The 25,677-nt window shown below is 41.2% G+C and overlaps 2 protein-coding genes across 5 annotated transcripts in view; both read right to left on the bottom strand.

Annotated features, from left to right (window-relative positions):
- Positions 1-25,677, bottom strand: part of LOC119728692 (zinc finger protein 271-like) — a 149,734-nt gene that overhangs the window by 12,023 nt on the left and 112,034 nt on the right. For all 4 annotated transcript variants that reach the window (XM_038201024.1, XM_038201017.1, XM_038201025.1 and 1 more), the window contains 2 exons: positions 22,775-22,891; positions 8,634-8,744 (listed from right to left, as the gene is read on the bottom strand). In XM_038201024.1, coding sequence (XP_038056952.1) covers positions 22,858-22,891 — 34 coding nt within the window. In that variant the 3' untranslated portion in view covers positions 8,634-8,744; positions 22,775-22,857. The remainder of the gene's footprint in view (positions 1-8,633; positions 8,745-22,774; positions 22,892-25,677) is intronic.
- LOC119728693 lies at positions 795-4,640 on the bottom strand. Its single transcript, XM_038201027.1, has 2 exons — positions 4,024-4,640; positions 795-2,116 (listed from the first exon to the last, which is right to left on the bottom strand). The coding sequence occupies exons 1-2, from the start codon at positions 4,027-4,029 to the stop codon at positions 1,604-1,606; spliced, it is 519 nt and encodes a 172-aa protein (XP_038056955.1). The 5' UTR covers positions 4,030-4,640; the 3' UTR covers positions 795-1,603.

The raw sequence follows: 25,677 nt of genomic DNA, 5'->3' as shown, positions 1-25,677 counted from the left end.
TTTGTTTAAACCTGTAGTTTTTAAATTCTAATATTGGCACATCGTTTTCGTCGACTATCCACTCTCTATTTACGTATTTTCGCTTAGCGGTAGGAAATACAATCTTTGACAGATGTGAATCTATGCCATTACAATCGCGGTCATGTGTCTATCTCATTTTACTTGCATTCTATAATGGCACAGGCACCTTCGACAAAAATGTTTCTTACTTTTATGTTTTGTAACGTTGTAAACCAATCTCGAAAAATTATTTATCCAGCAGTAGTGATGCTTGTCGCCCTCAGAAAACAAAAAGCAGATCGATAGGTCGTGACTCTGCTTTGTAGTTTTTAGACACGTATAATGAAGGGATTAAATGAGAACTTACCTGTTTGAAATTTAATCCTGATTTTATGAGAAAGGGTGAGTGAGACATTACGTGAGATCCCGCCACGCGCATGCGCAGTCATTATTAAATGCGTCAGGATATGAGACCAGATAAAAAACCAAATCCCATGGTAATGCTGAAGGGTATAAATATAGAGAACTGATCCTGTTTATTGAAAAAGGGTGGGAGTGGAGGGCACGTAATCTCTCACTCGCCCTTTCTCATAAAATCAGGATTAAATTTCAAACAGGTAAGTTCTCATTTAATCCCTTCATTTTATTTCGAAATCTCGCGAGAGATTCCGTGAGACTTTAAAGCATCTGGTCAAATATCCTGCCCACATAAATGGTAAACAAAGGGTGTTTACATGAATGGTCTTTAAGTGTACACATAAATGTAATAAACAAAACTGCAATGAAACCAAAGCTGTGTTATAGTGCTGTTTTACTTCTTTAATTTCACTGCACTCAAACCTTCACGTTCAGGGAAACACTATGTTGGTACACATTCATCAATTATTTATTGCCTATCCTGGGCAAGAGGCAAGACAAATTGATATATACACTGTATGTGTCTTATGTTAATAAACTTGGCAAATACCTGAAAACTCCATATTATCTGAAAATGTGAGCACAACAGCTCACCATTGGGTGCTCCCTTTTGTAATTTTTTAGGGAAACAACAAATTTGTTCAAAAACAACTGTTAATAAAACTCATGACTGTATTCAATCCAGCACGAATGCATGACTTTCCTCTTAAATTGGATCGTAACTGGAAAGCAGGCTGTGTGCCATTTCTGGAGTGGCCTGCACAGGTTTGTTATAGTACTTTTGAAAGGTGGTTTCTGTCGCCCACCCTGCAGTTTTCAAAATGTCTGAAATTGGCACTCCCAATTTATGAGCAGCTGACGTTGCCGCTGCTCGTGTCGAGTGTGCCTTGAATTGTGATGTATCGACTCCTGCTTGGAGCAGCAACTGTGTTCAACCATCGAGCAACGGTGTCCTTGCCAACAGCAGCATGGGGGAGTTTGAAACTGATGAAAAGCTGTTGCTCTGTGGTATGTTCCTAGAATCCTTGCGTCGTAGGTGTTCAGTCCGAGCAAGATACTGTTTTAGGTAGGTGTGAACACACAAACGCCTGTCTGGTGGATATGCTTTCAAGGTGACCACCAGTCCAGTATTGCCAGGGCGACTTTGCTTTAACAGATCGGCAATGGTGAAATAACCACGTCGTGTTTAAGCTGCACCATGTCCAGACGTAGTTTGTGCAGAGTCTTTCTTCTCTGTGCTGTAACCAATCAGCATTGCCAACTTGAGGGTCAGGTCTTTGAGGGACAGTGTGCCGGCTGGAGACAGTCGGTGCAGATAGTCAAATACAACTTGAACATCCCAAATTGAACTGTATCTTGGTGCAGGGGGCCTTTGTGTGTATGCACCTTTAAGAAAACGGCTGATCAAGGGGTGATTTCCAACAGCAGAATCACCCTCTAAAACAACGAACGATGAAAGAGCACTACGTGCAACATTTAACGAGTTGTAACTAAGCCCAACATTAAAAAGTTCAGTTAAATATGTAACAATGTGGACGGCATTGGTGTGCATAGGATTTGTCGCCCTCTTACTGCAAAAGTCAATCCAGCGTTCGATGAATCCACTGTACTGTTTCTGGGTGGATTGTCGCCAGGATGACATGATGATGTTGGTAGCTGCCTCTGGAATTCCTCTGCCTTCGAAGGATCGCCGGACAGTCTGCAACAAAGGAGGTGGAGTTTATGGTTAATTGGGTTGCAAACACCTGTCACTGGCTGTATGAGGAGATTGTGTGACTTTGGTATATTATAGCACTGGCGGCTCAATCAGCATATTTAGCACTTGCGAAAACCAGGGCTGGGTAGGCCATTTGGGAACTATCATGAACCCTTCCGCGTTATCCGCAGCAATTTTGTTAAGGCATCTGCCTATTAGACAAGAAAGGAGGGAACGCATAGAACTTTAGGGACTCCCAGCTTACAGAAAATGCATCAACTGCCTCTGCTTCTGGGTCTGGTTTCCATGATACAAATCTCGAAAGCTGTGAATTTAGGCGGGAAGCCAAGAGATCAATCTCTGGTCTTTCCCGTTCCCACAACTGATTAAAAATCTCCCCATTTAGCATCCATTCTTTTTCATCCTGGAACTCTCGAGATTTTCTATCTGCTATAGTGTTCTGTACCCCAGGTAAATGGGCAGCAGATACCCAAATACCCCTGTCTACACACCAGTTCCATAACTGTATTGCCAGTAAATTGCAACTGTCAGACTTGGAGCCGCCCATGTGTGCTATGTAGGCAACAGCTATTGTGTTATCAATGTTCAACTTCACATGCAAGTTTTGCTTTTTCCCACAGAAAGATTTCAGAGCAAAAAATGCTGCAAGAAGTTCAAGATAGTTAATGTGAACGTCCTCTGATTTCAGACTTTCACTGGCCTTCCAACGTCCCCCAGTATGGGTAGACCCATCAGTTGCCCCCCATCCCTGACCTGATGCATCAGATGCTAACTCTAAATCAGGTTTACCTCTGGAAATGGTGGAAAATGAACTGTCAACATTCTGAAGCCACCAATGCAACTCCTCATGAGCCGTGCCTGACAAACACATCTGTCTATCAAAATGGCCAAAATTCTCTCTGAGGGCTGTGTTTTTTCCCTTTCCAAAGTGCGGTAATGTAACGGCCCATATTGTACCCCGGGAAAAGAGGCAACCACCTTGCCTACAAGTGTGGCCACATGCCGAATGGTAAGCCTTTTGGCCTGTAAGAGCAGACAGGCATGAGCCTTGATATCTTGTTTCTTTGAGTCAGGGAGGCGTACCTGTCATTTCTTTGGAATTAATAATAAATCCCAAATATTCAATCTCCTGACAGGGCGTGAAAATTGATTTGACCGGATGAATAATAAAACCCAAGTTTTGCAGGGTTTGGGCAGTAAGTTGCACATATCGCTCAGCCTCACTCACCGAGGGTGCAACAATTAAAGTATCATCAAATGTAACCGGTAATAGTATGTCCCATGCCCCGCAGTGTAGCAAATGGGGGTTTCATGATTTTGGTGAACAAACGTGGCCCAGAACTCAATCCATTTGGCAGAACCCTATATTGATAGAGCTTATTGTCCCACATGAACTTCAGATATTTCCTGCATTCTACAGAAATGGGTATTGAATAGTACGCATCTTTGAGATCCAATGAGGCCATATAGCAGTTTCTTGTTATGAGGTTCTTTGCTGTATCAAATGTATCCATTTTGAAGTGTCTATACACAATAGTCTTGTTGAGGTTTGAGAGATCCAGTATGATTCTCACTCCGCCATCTTTTTTCTTGCGGGTATAAATATTGGACATAAACTGTCCATCTTCATAGCAAGTGGGTTCAATGACACCCTTCTTGATAAGCTTGCTAATTTCCTCATTAACACTGAATTGTTCTTCCAATGTTAGTTTGTACGGAGGTGGAGTGTAAAGTTGTTGAGGAAAAGAATCAATTCCCCAAAACTCCAAATGATACCCTTTAATTGCTTGCAGGATAACTTTGTCTGAAGCAAGTTTTTCCCATTCACTGCTATATAGCCTCAAACGGCCCCCAATCCATTCATAATTTTGGCCTGTATACGTACCTACCTCCATTGCAGTAGGTCTTGTGTCACTTAGGACGTCTTCTTTACATGTTTGAGGTTCGGACTGACTGGGTCCTTCGCTGATTGTGAGCCGCAGGTCCGAATGGACGACGGTGGTGTTGAAAGTTTTGTCGCATTTTCATGGCATTGACGTTTCCCCCTAAAAAAAGGGCACTGGCACTGCCACTGGTTTTCCAGCCTGCAGCCTGAAAGCGTCTGTTTTCAGGGGCTGTAGGGATGGTAGGGTTGAAACCCCCTTCGTTGTTGTCCTGTGAAGCGCATCACGCCAAGTGTGGCTTTCTGCTCCTCTTGGAGTTCTTTAACCTGTTTCCCCAAGTCGTCACCAAATAGCAATTGGGTCACTTTTGTGGACGGCTTGCATAAGTGAGCATATTTTTGGTTCATGTCAGGTCGGATGAGCTCTTTTCGCAAACTTTTAAGTTCAACATTGGCTGATGCCAGCAATGCGTAGCCATCCTCCTGTTCGGCAGTCAGTGTGCCAGTACAAGATTGAGCCAGGGCTGTAATCCCTTTGATGAGTGGCTTCTGCACTCTCTGCAGTTTCAAATCCCTGGAGCGGGTTTTAGCTGATATGTAGTATCGGTCCCAACTATAGTTGGGACTGTCCCAACTATAGTTAGGACGGTCCCAACTGTAGTTGGGCTGGCCCAACTATAGTTGGGACGGCCCAACTATAGTTGGGGCTCATCAAGGGGCCCATCTATAGTTGGGCCACTCCAATCTTTTTATTTTGAGGTGTCCCAACTATAGTTTACATTGATGTACAACTATAAAACGTTCCTTACAGCTCTGATACACGTCTGACTTTACTGGGGACCACTGAAATTAGCTATTGATGGGACCCATCTATAGTTGGGTCACCCCAATCTTTTTATTTTGCGGTCCCAACTATAGTGTACGTTGTTGTACGATTATAAAACATTCCCTACAACTCTGATACACATCTGACTTTACTTGGGACCAATGAAATTATCTATGGGTGGGGACCATCTATAGTTGGGCCACTGCAATATTTTTATTTTGGGGGCCCAAGTATAATTTACATTGATGTACGACTATAAAACATTCCCTACAGCTCTGTTACATGTTCGACTTTACTTGGGACCATTGACATTAGCTATGGGTGGGGCCCATCTATAGTTGACCGGCCACGCCAATCTTTGAATTTTGCAAAATGTTGCTGGACTATAAAACCCAGCTGGACAACTCATCCAACTAAGCAGTACCACGTGGCAGGCCGGCCCTGCAACACGCATGCACGACATTAACATTAACACCCTCTATCAAGCATCCGGCGCAACTCCAGTCCTAACTATAGTTGGGCCGGCCCAACTGCTGCACTATAGTTGGGACCGATGCGATAGTTGGGTGTAACATTGTCCCATATTTGAGGATTAACCTTTGGTACAGTAAGAGCGTCGCATTTACTAGGACACTGATATTTTTCAGCTGTGTCTGTGAGGCTTTTCTCCTCGAGCTTTTCCCTCATAAGGAAGTTCAGACTATTCGCTACATCCTCTTTGATGGGGTTACCCACTACAGAAGGAGCAGTAAATTTCGCTGCAAAACCTTTGGCTTTTGTAGTACTGTCACTAGTGCTCATACCCGTTTCTGCACTGCTGGTGGTAGCAGTAGCACTACTCGGCCTAACATTATGCTCCGAGTCTGTGTCCACCATGTCCACAGGGGAAACCATATTTTGGCCAGTTGGTGATGTGGTCATGTCCTCAGACTGTTTCAAAAAATCGACATTTGAGTCAATATTCACGGCCACAAAGGCTGAATAAGTACTTGCATGATCATCGTCACCGCCGCACTGACATGTCGGAGTAAGCGCCGGCCGCAATGTTGGAATTCGCCATGACACCCATGATCATCGCCTGGAAATTGTGACTCTCGGTGGCTTGTTTTGCCAGTAATTCCTGAAGGCGTGTGAGTCTGGTTGACATACCAGTATCATCCTTGGTCTTCCGAGGATGTTGTGAGCCCTTTGGCTGAGAAGAGTCCGAGTTACTCGCACTGTCTACTAAAGCGCATCAACAAGCGTCAACAAGCGTCAACGGTCGTCAACAAGCGTCAACAAATTTTGTATAGGCTTTTGAACATTAAAAACAGCTTTATATGGTAGAAAAAGCAATAAAGAACATCTTCTGCATATCAATTAATGTTAAAATTATTTTAAAACTTGGTTTTTTGAACGCGAAATGTACGACGAATTTGTCGATAAAAGTTGACCGCCATCTTGTTTGGATGGCGCTGTAGACTTCGTGGATGCATAGTATGGCTCTGTACACTTCACGCAGCGTAGTACGGCTAGCTACACATAAACAAGATGGCGGCCAACTGTTATCGACAAATCCGTCGTACATTTCGCGTTCCAGAAACCAAGTTTTTAAATAATTTCAACATTTAATTGATATGCAGAAGATGTTCTTTATTGCTTTTCTACCATATAAAGCTACTTTTAATGTTCAAAAGCCTAAACAAAATTTGTTGACGCTCGTTGACAACCGTTGAGGCTTGTTGATGCTTGTTGACGCTTGTTGACACGCTTTAGTAGGACCCGGTGCAGTTGTACATGCAGGCGTGCTTGTTGCACTAGTACTCGTGGTCATGCCCGTACTGCACGGTGTCGTTGCACAAGCAGCAGTCGGTGAGCACACCGCTGCCTTGTTCGGCGTCTTTTTGCCGTCAGTTTTTTCCTTATTTTTGTCCATGGTTACCATGGATCACAATTCTTCCGTCGAAGATTAAGAAAGGACAAAAACGAAGTGAAGTATTTGATACAAATAATTATTTCACTCCGTGAAGAAAATGACAGCGGTTCCCACTATCGCGCACTGTGGCGTAATGGTGGCGGGATCTCACGGAATCTCTCGCGAGATTTCGAAATAAAATGGATATATTTCTCCCTCATAACCGTCATGACCGTATACGTTTATCGTTAAATTATTTTGTGTTTCTATCTTTGGTATCTGGTCGATCGGTGTTGGAAAGTCTACGCCTTTAAATTTGAGTCCGTCGTCTTTGGTGTATACAACCGGTTCTTCTTTATGAATTTTATATTTAGGATCGTTTTTTATTTTATTTTTTACTTTATCCGTGTACAAGCCAAGAGCCGCTCTCAAAACACCATCTCAAACACTCGTCGTCTTTGTTTTTAATGTTTATCATCACCGTTTTCTGTTTGATACATTTAGGTAGGTCTATGTAAGAACTACCCCTCACGGGGTTAAACCTGTTGATGTTGATATACAACGCCATTATCTTTTTTAAAACCCAACCCGATCCTTGATTCGTATACCTTTCATCCTTTCTAAATAGCTGGTCGATGTCTTCTTTTAAAACCTGTTTTATTTGACTTTGATTTAAAACGACTCTCTGATCGCTAAAATGAATAGCTTCAATCGTTTCGATCGTACCATCCGGTTTGGTTTTTTCGTATCTTATTTTGATCACAAGTTCTACATTTAAACCTCTTAACTCTCTCAATTCCGACAAATTTTATTTACAATTTGATCTTTGTGCGTATCAAAAAATCTGACTAAATCGTTGTTAAAAGTCTAGGAATCAGTTCCCAGTTTCTAAAGTTGTTTCTGAATCTCCTCGTCGCTCTAAACTCAGCCTCTTGAAAATATTCAGGTTGCCTAGAATTTTGAATCGCTGAGAGTAAATCTTTTTTCAAAAATCGACCATTATAACCCGTCAGTGTAAATTCTAGATCGTAATCGTCTACAATCTGTTTGAGCTCATGTAGTGTCTTTTTCCTAAAGTGCTTTAAATTGAGCTTTGTAGTTTTTTATCCCGTCGATGTAGACTTTTCGAGAAAGATAAGCATATCGATTGTACGATATTTTATATTGCTGGATGTAATCATGCAGCGTGGCTTTATTCCATCTAGAAAACCCTTTAACGATTGGCTTGAACGTATTCATCATTTATATCAATATTTAAAAAAAAAAAATTTTTTTTAAGAGGTCAGACTTTTGGATTTATAAGCAATTAGACACATCGGCCAGTGAGAGAGATCTTCAATACGAGAGATATTTGGGGATTGGCGCCGTACCCCTCTCCTGAGGGTTTTGTCTGGTGGGAGAGTGATGTTTTGGCCTAGTGTCCTCCACCATTGCGGGTCAAAAAAAGGGTCTATATTTTAAAATATTTGTCTTGTACCACTACCCAGACCTATGGTAAAGTCTGGTACCCTCCCCTTACACCTACTGGTAGCAAGTCTCTTTTGTGAGTATGTGTGGTTATGAAAAGAACCAGAAGATACGCTAGGGCAACCACATGATTCGTGGCATGTCTTTAGATGGTGGTTTACCAGTATGCCAAGTTAGAGGTACATCGGATTTTAAAAAGTGCCAAAGTCGGGGGCCAGAAAAACAAAGGCTTTTCCAACAACTATGCTGAAACAGCCAATAAGGGAATAAGGAAAAACAGAGGTAATCCTCACTTTTTCTACTTGCATGTACATATTAAAACAACAACTTTTCCAAGTTGGTCCATTACCAAGACTAAGCCCATATGGCAATTTGCTAGTCACTTCATTGCATTTCTTATGACACAAATCTGTAACGGCTATTGACTTACCCCTTCATTTATGAGCCATAGTAGCATGTTAATTGTTAGCACAGCGGTCAGCAGACCTACTCGTCTGATCTTCAAAATAGGAAGTGAAGATTGTGAAGCAAAGACACCAGCCTGTGATAAACAAAAGTCGTATTCAGTAATAACTTCAAGTGTATAATTTCAAAAACATTACTTAAATAACAAAAAATGGCGTTTTAAATTCTTGTTGTGTGGCATTCAAGTTAGGTGGGGTAAAGGCATACAGGATCATTTGTTCAATATTTTGTAAAGGAAAATCAATACAGATCATTCTCAATTTCTAACTCATAAAATTCTTGTAATTACCATGAACATTAGTTGGTATTGCAGTATTAATGTAACAAGAAAAGTCTACCATTTTTTTTCTTGAACGTGTTCGAGGAAAAACTGTTGGGTCATAGTACTAATGAATTTGCCTTTAAAGTGCTTACTGATTCCATAAAGTCAAAAATAAAACCCAGTCTGATGATATCACTGATCATATTTGACCAACTCCACAAAAAAAGGATATTATGTCACAAAAGGTTGTCTACAACAGGGGAGCGCAAGGGTCCCATGGGACTGAGCATTTGAGTCAAGTAAGTCAAAGTGCCACCAAAAAAAAGTGAATTTGAGTTACATTACATGGTGGTAAAGCCAACAACGTAAGCTTATAATAGCGCTCCATAGCCCCTCCCATTATATTAATTACTTCCTTGGAGTTCAAATTACACAACTGAAAAAAACCCAAACAAACAGGCTTTGGATTTGGGCCCGATGCACTCGAAATTGTAATTTTAAAGATGTCAATCATGAAAAAAAAAGTTAAAATCACATATTCACCCAATCAACGTTGAGCGGGCCATTATGCGATTATGCAGAGTGCGACTAAATATATTGATTGTTACTTGTGTGTCAAGTATGGAAGGACCTCAGTTAACATCTTACACGGTCCTGAGTAACCTCCCTCAACTCGCTGAGCATCATGGCCCATTTAGCATTTGGCTTAGAAGTTTCCAGTTACTCAATGGAGCATATTTGAATAATTTATTGGCCAATGGATTACGCAAACTTCTTGCCACTCACAGGTGGACGGTACATGTAACGTGCAAAGAGGCAGATTCGTGGTGAACTACGCACAACGTCTGCTTCCCTGACGTGAAAATTCTAGGCCTCTGTTTTTGTCTGTGGGCCTGACTGTTTCAGCAGTAATATCAGTAGTGATAGGTACTGCTTGTGGCCATCGAGTAATTTGATCTACACATGTAAGCATGTAGGTAAATCCATGAGATGGTGGTAATGGACAAACTATATTAATGTGGACATGGTTAAAGAGAGCATCAAAGCTGCTGCTGATAATTATGCCCTCAAAGAACTCCGGTCACCTTCTGAAGTACTAGCTGGCTGTAACCTTCCCAGAATAACCACGGGCGTACAAGCCACATGCTACACAAGTGGCATATGAAGCGAAGGCCTGAGTGTGACTGGGGGGGGGGGGGGGGGCTACTGATCAGAGCGCAAGGCACATTGTCAACGAGTGCCCAATCAGAAAACTGGACGGTTGCATCTATCGTTCGTCTGGCCAGCTGTGACCTGATCACGACACAGTGGACCTTGACAATTGATTCAGTGTTGCATACAAGAGATAGAGAGGTGTCACAGAGTGACGCTGTACCTTAACATGTTGACACTTTATGCACTTTCTGGTTGATGATCAAATATCTTTGTTAATTGGATGGCCATATGAATATTTGTGTGATTGAACGTTGAGTAGCTCTTATTCCTGGGTGAGATGTACCATGAATAGAATTAAAGACATTATGCCAAAATTCAGGAGGTATATATGGATGTGACTGACCAGTGGATATGGTCACATGTAATACTACCGTGGGTGGTGAAAAGTGGCATTTCTTGAAATTGAAGATTCAACGATGTATGTAGCTTTACTAGGTTTTCATCGGTCTTCTGTTTACAAGCAATTGCGTCAAAATCCACTGTAGTAACTGATGTGATTGCGGGAGCCATAATATCAATATGGAGTCTGGAAAGTGCATCTGCTGCAGCATTTTCACTGCCTTTCGCATAGCGTAGATGTATATCTGTGCTGAACTGTGACATAGAATCTAAGTGACGGATCTCCCCAGGTGAATAACGATCAGGCTTCGCTGTAAAAGCATATGTGAGGGGTTAATGATCGGTTAAGATGCAAACATCTTGAAATTCTAACATATGTCTACAATGACGAACAGACAAATATAACGCTAACAACTCGGGACCAAATCTACCGTATTTAGTTTCTGCCGGCTGTAAACGTTTTAAAAGGAGGCAATGGGCATCAAAACCTTATGAACACACTGGTGGAATGCTCCTCCAATTACAACACTGGACGCATCAGTCATGATGCAAAGTGAGCTTTCCGCATTTGGGTGTACTAACAAAGTAGCTTCAGCTGGACAGGTTTTGGCTGTCTGAAATGCTTTCAAGGCAGTATTGGAAAGTTCGGTTGCTTTTTTTTTGGGGGGGGGGGGGTAGGCCTACCTATGTGGGGTGCTGTGGTCCAATATGGTTACAGTGTTCGATTCGTGTGCTGTGGTATATGGGTTCGAATCCTGACCGTTGGAACATGCATGCTTGTGCTCTTGAACAAGGCACTTTACCATTATTGATTCGTCCTTCGGATGGGACGTAAAGCCTTAGGTCCCGTGTGTTGTGTAAAGAACCCAGTAACACATTGCTTAGAGAAGGGTTTGCCCCGGTGTTTCTGGCAGTGGCTGCAATATATGCGCCGCAGCACCTTGAAATATGCATTGTCCTTTTGGCAAAAAATTGTGTCCCGAAGAGTGACGTCATGATTACGTCATCAATGGTCACGTGACGTCATCACAAACGTGCATATTTTGAAGTCCTATATTTACAGAACAGTAAGTGCAATTTTGGTTGAAACTTGGTATGTGGGTAGACCGGGATGTGTTAAAGATAAAAAATGAGGTGACGTCATGATGATGTCATCATTCGATTTGATAAGAATATTGAAATTTTGGGACCTTTTAGCCATATCTCACGAACACAACATGCAAAATTCTTTTTGTATTTGGTTTGTTAGGTAATAGGTATTTGCATAAAATTTGGAAAAATGTGTGACATCATCATGACGTCATCAAAAATGCGATTTTTCAAAACACATCTAAGGAAAGGTCCGATCGTTATGAAACTTGGTGGGTAGGTAGATAATGGTACTAGTATGCAAAGTCCGAAGTGTCATCACGATGACGTCATTGTTTGATTTTTTTTAATGATTTTTAAAATATTTATAATTTTATTCTGCTTCCAAAATTGCACACTTCCTTTCATCGGATTGACTGTAAACTTGGTTCAAACCAAGACCACTGTGATGTAAGTACATATTAACCTGTAGGTTGATAACCCATAGCAAGGCCACTTTGGCCAGTGTTGGGATTCTAGGAAGAATAAGGTGGGTGGTAGAAGACATATGTTGTGGTCAATAAATATCCAAGTTAAGGTTGTGGTTTTACCCTCAAGAAGGGTTGGAAAACATCTTCAAGGAGAAGATGTGGTCACACCTCCACTGAGGGTGGGGCTGACATCTAACAATGGTTTAGGGACATGTAAAAAGTAAGGAAGGAATTGAAATGGTTAATCTTGATTGAGGCACCAGAGAGTGCACAACATTTTGTATAGCTCCAGAATATGAGAATGTAGCAATAAATAGTATAGCAAGAAGTTGTCCAGTGTGAGTTCCTGATGTAGAGAACTTTAAGTATAATCGATGTTCACCGAGGTGGACAACGTAACATGGTGGCAGCGGTAAGCAGCGGTGACGAGAACCAGCGTACCACAAGAAAAGAGAACAGTATCCCCATCCTTTGATGTGGAGGATGATTCCAACTCCAACTGGAACTTTTGCTGCCGACGACGTGTAACACTGTCAGTTACGGGGCAGTAGCTACCGGTACAGCTCCAAACCAGTCCTACCAGAGGATGAAGACCACCTGCGAGATGGCATCATTGCAGTAGAGGACCGGTTCATGGTGAGAGGAGGCTGACAGGGAGCTAGGACGGGACGTGTGGAGTGCCAGTGACGATCCAGACGGAGTGCAGCGTGCCGTGACGATGACGTTGTGGTGCTAGAGGACGGATGACGCAAGGGATGCACCGATGTGGACCACTGCAAGGGTGTGGTAAGTACATTGTGTAGGGTATATATAAGAACTCGTGTCCACTGAATTGGAGATGTATACATGTACCGGTATTGTGTGTAAATGTACTGAGTATATTGGTAAAGTAGTAGTAATCTTTTCAGTTGGTTATTCTCATATTATTGTGTAAATCACATAAGTACAGTAAATTGCAGTTGATGGTCTTTAGCATGCCCCAGCTTCGTTCATCCTCAAAGTCTTCTACAATCATGCCAATGGATACCGATCACAGTAATGAAACCCCCAGTGACCAACAACACACTGGAGCCAGTTCAAGTATGAGTGAAGGTCAAGTTAACACAAGTCCAGTGTTGCCCAGCGGTAAAACACCAGAAGGTGTTCCGGAGGGTCTGCCACAAGAAATGTGGATTGAATATCTCAGAATACAATCTAATGAAAGGATACAAATGAAACAAATGGAATTGCCACATGTACAAATGCAATCTCCCAATCCCGCACCAGTGTTCCAGGGACAATGTGGGTCAGACAAAATTAGAGTCCCAAAATTGAGAGAGTCAGATGACATAGATGTTTATCTCAAAGCATTTGAAAATCTTGCAGAAATGAATGGCTGGCCTGAGGGTCAATGGTCAGCCAGGTTAGTGCCTGAGTTGACAGGCAAAGCCAGGGAGGCATATGCGTCACTCCCGGTAGATGAGGCTAAGATTAATACAATTCTTAAGAGAGCCATTCTAGATCGCTATGAGATTAGGGCTGAAACATACCGAACAACATTTCGCCAACGTGTGCGTAAAGGTACAGAATCGGTTCGAGATTGGATTCATGAATTATCCCATCAGTTTGACAATTGGCTAAAATTTGCTGACATTGATCATTGTACCCCATCAGAGATTTGCGATCTCATGATAATGGAACAGGCCATGAATAAATTGCCGTATGACCTCAAAATACATCTAAAGGACAAAAATCCCCGTACTTGTAAGGAACTTGCCGATATGGCAGATGCATATGTGGAAAATAGAGGGGGGTCTGACTACTGGCGTAAAGTAGATTTGCAGAAAGGGAACTGGAAATCTAGAACTAGTAACAAACCTAATTTCTTAGGTAGTAAGAGTAACAGCCACTCTGAAAACCTTCCAGTAGATAGTAGCAAGGCTCGTCATGAACAGGAGGGACAGGGTGATAGTAGTAGTGTGTTCGTAGGCACTAGGAATAAGGTGCAAGACAGTAATGACCGTGGTACTGGTAGGTCCAAACTGTACATACCGGCAGTGGCGTCACCAGACTTTTCAGTCTGGGGGGGCACAGGGGGGGCACCAGCATTTGATGGGGGGCACTTAGGTGGATACGGATCGCCGTCCTGGGGGAGGGGTCTAAGGGGAGGGGGTACCCCCCTCCCCTTTGGAAAATTTTCGCATACGGAGGATGGGCTAGATGCAAAATGGTGCCACATTTGATGCTAAATTTGATCTGAAGATATCTCCAGAAATTGCTATTTTTGAGGTAATGATTTTAACAACGCGCAGAATTTTGCAGAGGATAGGGGGGCACCAGCATTTGATGGGGGGGGGGGGCACTCGGGGGGGGCACTAGGTTTTCCAGGGGGGGCACGTGCCCCCCCTGGCCCCCCCCCCCCCCCTTGGCGATGCCACTGCATACCGGTGAGTGAAAGGCAGTGTTATCACTGTCACGAGTATGGACATATCAGTCCATTATGCCCTTTAAAGTCACAAGTTGGCCAAGGCAGTAGTAGTAAAAGTACCAGTAGTAATCAGGCACTTGCGGAGGCAGTGCCTAAGGCAGACAAGGGTATGTCTAGTCAAAGTAAGTCACACAACAAGGGTCCCAATCCCAAATCTGTTAACAGGTGTGAAGTAAGTGTAGAACAAGAGTTACACGCAGTACAAATTGACCCTGCGGAAACACTGTTAGAAAAGTGTATGATTGCAGGGACAGTAGAACGTAAACAAGTACGAATCTTAAGAGACTCGGCTTGCACACAAACCGCAGTGAATGCAAAATTAGTTCCCCCTGAGTGTTATCTGCCAGGTAGGCACGTCACTCTCCGTGGAGTAGGGGGCCATGTGACTGTACTGTTGGCATTAGTTAAACTGCATTGTGCAGTAGTTTCAGGACAAGTTGTAGTGGCAGCTCTAGAAGGACTAGACAGGGACGTCTTATTAGGGCACGATCTTGATAAAACATGTGGAGAAATTCTTGCCAAAGAAATGTGTATTTTAACACGAACACAGGCAAAGACAGAATTAGATGATTATGTTCAAGGAGAATGTGACTTGCTATCAGAGGAAAACGTAGCAGTGCAGTTACAGTCCTCAGAAAAGGAGAGTAAAGTACGTGAAAATAGTGCCAGGCCAGCTGTACACCAACAGCATAATGATAAATCAAACAGTGAAATGGGTAGCAGTGCTAGTGAGGTGAAGGTTGACTCAGTTATAGTGCGTAGGGTCATGGATAAACCCACACCAGGTAGTAGTAGTAGTACCAATGACGTATCCCAGGAAGAGGTCACTAACCTCAGGATGGAAAAGGGAAAGTGGATCATTTGCGAACGGGTTTGCAGATCGACAGAAAAACATTGGTGAACTTGCAGCAATGTGATGAGAGTTTGAATGGAATAAGGGATAGGTTAGTTCCCAAAGATCACATTGACGCCCACAGGGTGTGTTTTTATGACAATGATGGCCTCATTATGCGTAAATGGGAAAGAAAGAATGCTACTAGTAATGATCCAGTGAACGCGTTGATGCAGAATGATGCCATACATCAGATCGTACTTCCTCAGCATTGCAGGTTAGGAGTACTCAAGTTAGCACATGACGCACTGCTTGCAGGCCATTTGGGTGTATCCAAAACCAAAGACAGAGTGCTTGCACATTTTTACTGGCCAGGGATATTCAAGCAGGTTGCAGATTATTGCCGTACTTGCGATGTCTGCCAATTTCTAGACAAGGGTAAAAGTCCCCATAAACATCCATTGTGCCCTCTGCCTATAATTCAGACACCATTCAAAAGGATAGGGATTGATATTGTAGGTCCCTTCAACAGATCAGTCAGGAGAAATAAGTACTTGCTGACTATATGTGACTATGCTACGCGATATCCCGAGGCTATCCCGTTGCCAAATATCAGAGCAGATACAGTGGCGCATGCGTTGATCGAAGTATTTACGAGAGTGGGGTTGCCAAAAGAAATTGTGCATGACCAAGGGACAAACTTTATGTCCAATATTATGGCATCTCTGTGTAAAACCCTTGGCATACAACAAATTCCCACTACACCCTATCACCCACAAACAAATGGGTTGACTGAGCATTTCTATGGAACACTTAAAAATATGATGAAATCGTTGGGAGAAAAACAGATGAAGAAGTGGGATGAGTACATTTCACCATTTCTTTTTGCATACAGAGAAGTGCCAAGCCAAGCTACTGGCTATTCCCCCTTTGAGTTATTGTATGGGAGAAAAGTAAGAGGCCCGTTAACATTGATCAGTGAGCAGTGGATTAATGACGATAAGATATCAGACATAAGATGGACACTCTGATGAGTGAGGCTGCTGAAAATATGGCCAAAACCCAAAGCAAAATGAAGGAGTATTATGATCGAAACTCTGCTCCTCGTACATTTGATCCAGGTGACAAAGTACTGCTCTTCCTACCTTTGGGTAACTCAAAACTTGATAGTAAATGGCAGGGCCCCTACGTTATTACACGTAGGATCAACTCTGTTAATTACGAAGTAACCTTGCCAAACAAGAGAAAGTCCAAACGGATAATCCATGTAAACATGATGAAGCTGTGGTATGATAAGGATCATGAGCAACGCATGGCAGAATGCCATTATGTTATTGCAGATGTAGACTCATTTTCCGTTAATGATAACAATGATGATATGGTCACTCCTGTAGAAAACATGGATGCAAACATAGATATAGGGTTGAATTATCATCAAACTCAGACTTGGGAAGATGTAGCAGTGTCCGATTCATTGACAAATGCCCAAAGTCAAGAGATGAGTAACTTGCTGTATTCATTCAGTGCGGTGTTTTCCGATGTGCCAGGGAGAACCCATTTAGTGAAGCATGAAATTAAGACGGAGGGAAAACAACCCATACGGCATAGGGCGTACCGTACTCCTCATGCTTTAAGACAGAAAGTTCAAGATGAACTACAGAGTATGCTAGACATGGGTATCATTGAACCTATTACAAGTTCATATGCATCGCCAATTATTGCTCTGCGCAAGTCTCATGACCAAATCAGAGTAGTTACTGATTTCAGAACTCTGAACAAAATTACGGAATTTGATCCGTATGTCATGCCTAGGATTGATGACATATTAGATGAGGTAGCAAAAGCCAAGTACATTTCTACCCTTGATCTGACTAAAGGATTCTATCAGGTCCCTCTAGATCCACAGACCAAAGAAAAGTCAGCGTTCATTATGCCCTTTGGTCAATACTGCTACAATGTACTGCCCTTTGGCATGCAAAACAGCAGTAGTACATTTCAGAGATTAATGGATGAAGTCCTAAATGGTTGTCATGGTTATGCTCAAGCATACATTGACGACATATGTATCTACAGTGAAACGTGGGCAGAGCACATGGTTCATGTGAAAGATGTATTGAGCAGACTAGCACAGGCAGGTTTAACAGCCAAGCCAATTAAGTGTAAAGTAGCTCATTCTCAGGTCTCATTCTTGGGTCATACTATTGGTGAAGGTGTGATACAACCAATGACAGATAAGCTGGAGGCAGTGGCAGACTTTCCGAGGCCCTTGACAAAAAAACAAGTCAGGGCATTTCTGGGCCAGTCTGGGTATTACAGAAAATTTGTACCCCATTATGCCACAATAGCAGCCCCATTGGTGGAGCTCACAAAGAAGAGTGCTGCCAACACAGTTGTATGGAATGAGATGTGTGAAAGAGCATTTTGTGCCTTGAAAGAAAAACTGACTAGCCCACCACTCCTGCGTGCACCAGACTTTTCCAAGCAATTTGTACTCCAAACAGATGCTTCTAATTATGGTTTGGGTGCGGTACTCACTCAGTGCGATGACACGGATATTGAGTATCCCATTGCATATCTCAGTAGAAAAATGCTTTCAAGAGAGCAGAATTATTCTGTGCCAGAGAAGGAGTGTTTGGCTATTGTTTGGGCCATTGCCAAGTTGAAGTACTACCTGTATGGCCAGCAGTTTACAGTGCTCACTGATCACAGAGCCCTGAAATGGCTAGACAGTTTCAGAACCAGTAACAACAGGTTACTTCGATGCTGTCGATGGTCGATGCTGTTACAGGAATACACATTCACTGTGCAGTACAGAAAAGGCATTGCTAATGCCAATGCAGATGGTCTCAGTCGTGCATAAATTCAGATTAATTTGCAGAGAATAAGTAACCTTGAGTATCATTCATAGTCCACACGTTTGTTTCTAGAAATCACCGTAGAAAATATGTTTCTACAACTCAGTATATTTAATGTTTAACTTTAGATTTAGTAAGTGCATGAGTGGAACTTTAATTTAGTTTAACTGTTTACCTGGAATTTCACTGTGCAGTACAGAAAAGGCATTGCTAATGCCAATGCAGATGGTCTCAGTCGTGCATAAATTCAGATTAATTTGCAGAGAATAAGTAACCTTGAGTATCATTCATAGTCCACACGTTTGTTTCTAGAAATCACCGTAGAAAATATGTTTCTACAACTCAGTATATTTAATGTTTAACTTTAGATTTAGTAAGTGCATGAGTGGAACTTTAATTTAGTTTAACTGTTTACCTGGAATTTTCAGTGTAAGTGGAAATTCTATTTATTATCAATATATACGTGTACGTGTATCTCACAAATCCTTGTTGGACGTTGTTTTATTTGTGCTTGAATAATAAGCATTTGGATGTGTTCTCATGTATTCCTTGCAACAATAACTTACTGCACCCAATCCAGCTCAGTGTACTACAGGATGGAGGACTACCCTACTGACGTTGCATTGGATGTTGCTGAATGGACACTTTTGAATTATAATCAGTCTTCTTCAAATTGCTTTTGACCACTCATAATTTTACTATTGATAACAAGTTTTTAATTGATGTATGTTTAGTTTCTGTATTTTTCAACAGGGTAATTTTGCTTGTTTGCAAGACTGACACAGTCTTCTCTAGGGGAGGGGGCATGTGATGTAAGTACATATTAACCTGTAGGTCGATAACCCATAGCAAGGCCACTTTGGCCAGTGTTGGGATTCTAGGAAGAATAAGGTGGGTGGTAGAGGACATATGTTGTGGTCAATAAATATCCAAGTTAAGGTTGTGGTTTTACCCTCAAGAAGGGTTGGAAAACTTCTTCAAAGAGAAGATGTGGTCACACCTCCACTGAGGTCGGGGCTGACATCTAACAATGGTTTAGGGACATATAAAAAGTAAGGAAGGAATTGAAATGGTTAATCTTGATTGAGGCACCAGAGAGTGCACAACATTTTGTATAGCTCCAGAATATGAGAATGTAGCAATAAATAGTATAGCAAGAAGTTGTCCAGTGTGAGTTCCTGATGTAGAGAACTTTAAGTATAATCGATGTTCACCGAGGTGGACAACGTAACAACCACAATGACAAAATGTGCATTGAGAAGGGTTTTCAAGATGACGTCATCGCAGGGCATGTGACGTCATGTGATAAAGCTTTATTTTTGGAATTATTCTATTAAAGCTGTTGTGAACAACCTTTAACTGTATTAAACACTCTTAAAAGTGACTGCAAAGGACAAACATAGCATAAACATTTATAAAATGCGAAAAAGCCCTGTGTCCTGTTTTCAAACACATATAGCTCAAGTTTCTTTTCTTTTTGTTCTAACCCAAATCCCTTTGACTTTGTACATGTTTTTTAGTACCGGGCACTTTTGACCCAAAACACAGTCCTATTCCAATAAAACTTAACTCAGGTAGAGAGACCCCATAGTGAACTTGTGTCCCGAAGAGTGACGTCGTGATGACGTGACCATGGGTCACATGAGGTCATCTTAAACGTGCATATTTTGAAGTCGTATATCTAGAGAATTGTAAGTCCAATTGGGTTGAAACTTGGTATGTAGATAGACAGGGATGTAGATAGACAGGGATGTATTATACATGTTGGTAAAAATTGAGGCGACGTCATCATGAGGACGTCATCATGTGATTTTATTTGGATTTTTGAAATTTTAAAGTTTATTGCCATATCTCACAAAGGCAACATGCTCAATTCAAAATTGGTTTATTGTAATGGATAAGTTAGGTCGTGCATATTTGCACAAAACTGTGACAAATGTGTGACGTCATGATGACGTCATCAAAATTGTGAGTTTTAAAACACACATAAGGGAATGTCCGATCGTCTTGAAACTTGGTGGGTAGGTATATAGTGCAAAAATCCAAGGTGATGTCATGATGAAGTCATCATCTGATCTTATATTAATTTTTAAACATTTTACATTTTTGGTGCTAGCTCAATATAACATGAAATGCAGTCAGATTGACTTTCAACTAGGCACAGACAAAGACCCTAAGGTTAAGGTGGTCCCAGACAAGTGACATCATGACGACGTCATCATAGGTCATGGACGTCATCTTAAAGGTGTATAATTTAAGATTATATCTAAAGAAATGTAGGTCTGATTGGGTTGGAACTTGGTATGGACATGTAGACAGGGACGTGTTGCAGGGGGAAAAAATGGGGTGGCGTCATTATGACGGCATTATGGGGCATGAGACATCATCTTAAAGGTGCATATTTTAAAGCCCTATATGTGGAGAACTTATAGCCATGGAACTATGTTCTTGCATATAATTTACCTGACTGCATAAGGACAAAACAAAACATCAACTCATAAAAACATAATGCGGAAAAACCCTATATTCTGTTCATTGAACAGACATAGTTCTAGTTAGGTGTTGGGCCTTGAGCCCAATACCTATTGGTTTTGTAAGATTTTACACTGTTTGTATTCTTCTCAGCATATTCTCAGGAATTCATTTCCGGAACTGTTTGGAGAAATGGAAACATATATGAACTTCATTTGTCAATACATGAATGCCCAATCAACCGCAGATGGTCTTTTTTGTAATTACGTCATCATGACGTCATCATGGGTTACGTGACGTCACTCGAAAGTTTAATAAATTTAATCTTTGAAATTCCATATAAAATCAACCGTGAGAGACCGGAACCTGAAATTTGCGGGAATCGACATGGTAATACATGATCTTCATTTTATCCTGTGCGCGTAAAATCACATGACCCGTCCTTCCGGTCGAAACCGGAAGTGCCTAATAATTTAAAAGTGGAAAAAGATATGAACTTGCTTTTAACGATTTAAGTGTCTGCCTGAATTGACCTTTCAAAAAAAATAATGGGTGACTCCATGAAGTGTTGGAGCGCCCTCTAGCGGCAGGTTAAAAAATGTCAAAAACGCATTTTCACTTGATGTCTGTGGCGAAGTTTGCGGTTATCGCTTCAAAATTAATGTTCATGATGACCATAATGCAGACAACACCTGTGCGCGAAAAAAATTGATTATGTCATCAGACTGCGGTCGACCGGAAGTTACAATAAAAACACCTTTAAACCTTAAAAAATTGCTAGAAAATATACCGTGATAGATATAATCGAGATTTGGCTGTATACAGCACAGTAAATATAGCTCTTGAGGTTTCTGGGATTGACGTCACAATGACGTCATCAAGTATCATATTACAAGCAATCACAGATTTCTAGATTTAATCTTTGAAAAGCAATGTAAAATCAACTGCTACAGATTTGATTTTGTTCTTTATGGCAATCGATACAATATTGCAGGGTCTTCAGTTTTGGTATTTAGTGCAAAATCACGTGAACCTTCCTTCCGGTCGAAACCGGAAATGCCTTATTATTTGAAATTGGCAGAAGATGCGAACTTGCTTTCAACGATGTGAGTGTCTGCCTAGGCAGTACTGTACAAACATGTTACAGTTGACGTCATCAAATGTTAGAGCGCCCTCTAGCGGCAATTTTAAAAATGTCAAAAACGCATTATCACTTGATGTATGTGACGAAATTTGCGGTGATCGCTTCAAACCTAACATACATGATGAACTTAATGCAGAAAAGACCTGTGCGCGAAAAAAAATGGATGACGTCATCAGACCGGAAGTTATAAAGAAAAGACTTAACTTGAAACCTTAAACAATTGCTAAAAAAATCAACCTTGAGAGATATAATCAAGATGTGGCTATATATAGCAGAGTAAATATAGCTCTGGAGGTTTCTGGCGATGATGTCACAATGACGTCATCAAGTGTCATATTACAAGCAAATAAATATTTCCATATTTAATCTTTGAAAATCAATATGAAATCAACTGCTACAGATTTGATTTTGTTTTTTATGGCAATCGATAAAATGTTGCAGGGTCTTCATTTTTGGTTTTAAGTGCAAAATCACGTGACCCTTCCTTCCGGTCAAAACCGGAAGTGCCTTATTAATTGAAATAGGCAGAAGATGCGAACTTGCTTTCAACGATTCGAGTGTCTGCCTTAGGCAGTACTGTACAACAATTTTACAGGTGACGTCATCAAATGTTAGAGCGCCCTCTGGCGGCATGTTGAAAAGTCAAACATGGATTTAAACATGCATATTTTGAGTTGATGTGTGTGGCAAAGTTTGCGGTAATCCATGGCCCAACACCGTGTGGTTGTTCCTACAACCTCTAAATATCTTTGTCTTTGTGCTTTTCTCATCCCCTGTAAGTAATATATTGATGTTGCACATCTTTTAACATGAAAAGCATGCATCGCCCAAATCTGACCAGCTTCATCCTAAAATAGGGTAAGATAACATGATACAAAGACAACACAATAAAGCCCAATTGTAGACAGGATCTTGTAGTACAAAGGTATTTTGTTATATTGAGTTCCTATTTAAATCTTACCTGAAAGCAGAGTTGTAATGATGCATACAGCTCTGGACATGAGGCGGTATCATGTTTTGGCCTTGCCTTGGCAGCTGCCACTCTTATTGTGTAACTGCTAAATTGTACAACAGCCAACTGTAAAACAAGCAGCAAAGAAACAAAAACTAAATATTTCCAGAGTCACACATATACAGGGTGTCTCACACACACAAAAACAAGCCCTCAACTTTAATTTAAAAAAAATACACAGCAAATTATCTATACATATTTAGAGAGTATAATCCATTAGTTTTCCAACAACGTAAACGTCTTTCCAATCAGGTAAATATTGATTGAGTTGTGGCCAATTGTAAGCAAGTACCGTTTTTTCATTTTTTCCACGGCGACTGATATTTTGACAGCTGCAATAAGAACACGGGCCGAAACTTGCATTTGAGAAGAAAGACTACCAAGTAGAGGGCAGAGACAACCACAAAAAGCAGCAAACTAAACATCTAAGAAGTTAATCAAACAGATCTTTTCGGGACTATACCATTACTTCCAAAAGGACAAATAACTATTGTTGCAAAAATAAAATAATAAAATGAACAAAATAAAGAAAGAAAGATTAAAACATTAGACAAAAAAAAACTTCCCTCACCCTAAATCCATTACATTCCTAACAAATGACAATTGAGGTGGGATCAGATTGAAAAATCAGCACTTATTTTGAATTGGACATAACTCAATGAAACTTAACCCAATCGAAAAAAATTTCATTGTCGTAAAGCTAATGGACTATACTCTCTAAATATGTATAGATATTAAAGGGAAAATACAACATTTGCAAACATCAAAAAATAAAACTACCAAATCATTTTGAAATACCTTGCTGGACTGTTAGTGAATGACAGTGTAAAGCATCCTGTAAAATCATGGCACCTGGTATACTGTCATTTTCAAGAAAAGTGGTATTTTTGTATCAATTTCCAACGCTGGTCGGCCGACCAGCGTTGGGAAAAAACTGGCTTTTTTTCAAATACTGGCCCCAATTGACCATCGCACTTGTTTGCAATCGATTACACACCTATGAACGGGTACAAGCCAGCTAGACTGGTTCCCTGACCTTACAATTCCCCAATGTATGTAAACTGCTCTGTTTCTTCTTATATGGAGTCAGGGAACCAGATTGTTTTTCTTGGTTTTATAGCATTTTCGAACCCAAAACCTCAAAAAAGGTCAGTGTAACTATATTGCTATATATTTCCAACCCCCCAATTCCATCCATTTCTGACAATTACAGCAAAAGCAAATGATGTATATTCCCTTTAAGGATGAATTGTTTTTAAAACTGTGAAAAAGAGGACACTTTGAGGGTTATTTTTTTTTAACACCCTGTACATATATATCGAATAGGAGGGGGCAGTGAGTTCTTGAATTTGGGCTTTAATAACACCCTCCTAGTAAAAGTAAGAACCTACTAATAATGAGAATCTATGTCTCAAAGAATTTGGGCTATCTATTCTCTAATGGACTCCAGGCATGCACTGGTTTGTTCGTATATGGTGCACAGTAAATTGGCGAATTTTCCTGTAAGTCGAATTCGAACCTGGAGCCCCTGGAATAACGACACCTGTCTGAGGCGAACGCACCCGGTTACCCAAGTCCAAATGGTACCTTAGACCCTAGAAAGTACTCGAGCAATCTAAAGGCCCTAGGGAATGAGCTTGTTTTGGGAAAATATACTGCCGACTGGTTACTGATAGTCTGTGCTCTGCATTGCTCTGAAATAAACTCTCAGGGACCGAAAAATCTTCTTTGATTCTGAAAGATTATGGATGGTTTATTTACAAATCTGCCACAACTGAAAGCCTGTATGTGTAAGCTATTGATTAAAGAACCTCTATAAACAAAAATAATGAATGATAACTCGGCAGCCTAACACTAGCCGCTATGTCCACACGATGTTTACCTTGAAAACAATGAATTAACATAAGCCCCTAACGTACATTGTGGGCCACCTGTTATTTTATGATAAATATAAGACAAAACAATTACGTCTTGTGCAGACCATGTGCAGACCTGTCAATCAATGACCAGACTTGTTCCCAGTCGTTAACCCTGTCTCGTCACAGTATGTAAGGCTCATTCTATTCTGAATGTGCATATTAAATTAGTCCGAGTTTTAAACTTGGACCCAACTTATCGCCTTTTTTAACATTTGGACATGGTCTGGCGATAGTAAGGTCCAAGCTAAAAACCGCGAGCTGGACAACACCGTCCCAAAAACCAACATTTTCCAACAAAAAAACATCAGATTTCACCTTCAAAACGGCCTCCAAATTACTAGATATGCCACCTGAGGTACAAGTAGACATCGATGATTAAGATGGTTGTACTGAAGTTTACTTACGATCCGGAAAAAGTGAAATTTTCCGTTCATTTCGGAGAGCTCCCCTCGCGATCTTGAACACGTTAAATTTCCGATCGTGTTTAACGTTTGAACGACGCGATTTTTTTCTTCATGCCCAGCGTACATTCGATGGTCCCCGTATCCCGAGTGCGATTCCGTTACCGAGCGCGCGCGATGCATCGATTATGATAATGATCACGTTTGTAAACACATACATGTACATGTGCATTTCGAACTGTCAAAGGGAATCGGGAACCAGCTTGAACTGGTATCCGCCATAAAAGCTGCGCTAGTTCCCGACTCCCTATTATCGTTTGAAATGCACATGTGTTTACAAACGTGATCCAGTCTACTCATTATCATAATCGATGCATCGCGCGCGCTCGGTAACGGAATCGCACTCGGGATACGGGGACCATCGAATGTACGCTGGGCATGAAGAAGAAATCGCGTCGTTCAAACATTAAACACGATCGGAAATTTAACGTGTTCAAGATCGCGAGGGGAGCCCTCCGAAATGAACGGAAAA

This window comes from Patiria miniata, unplaced genomic scaffold, assembly GCF_015706575.1.
Source record: "Patiria miniata isolate m_02_andy unplaced genomic scaffold, ASM1570657v1 HiC_scaffold_20, whole genome shotgun sequence".
Lineage (NCBI taxonomy): Eukaryota > Metazoa > Echinodermata > Asteroidea > Valvatida > Asterinidae > Patiria > Patiria miniata.
Note: the sequence above shows the minus strand (reverse complement) of the source record. Positions and strands in the feature narration are given on the sequence as shown.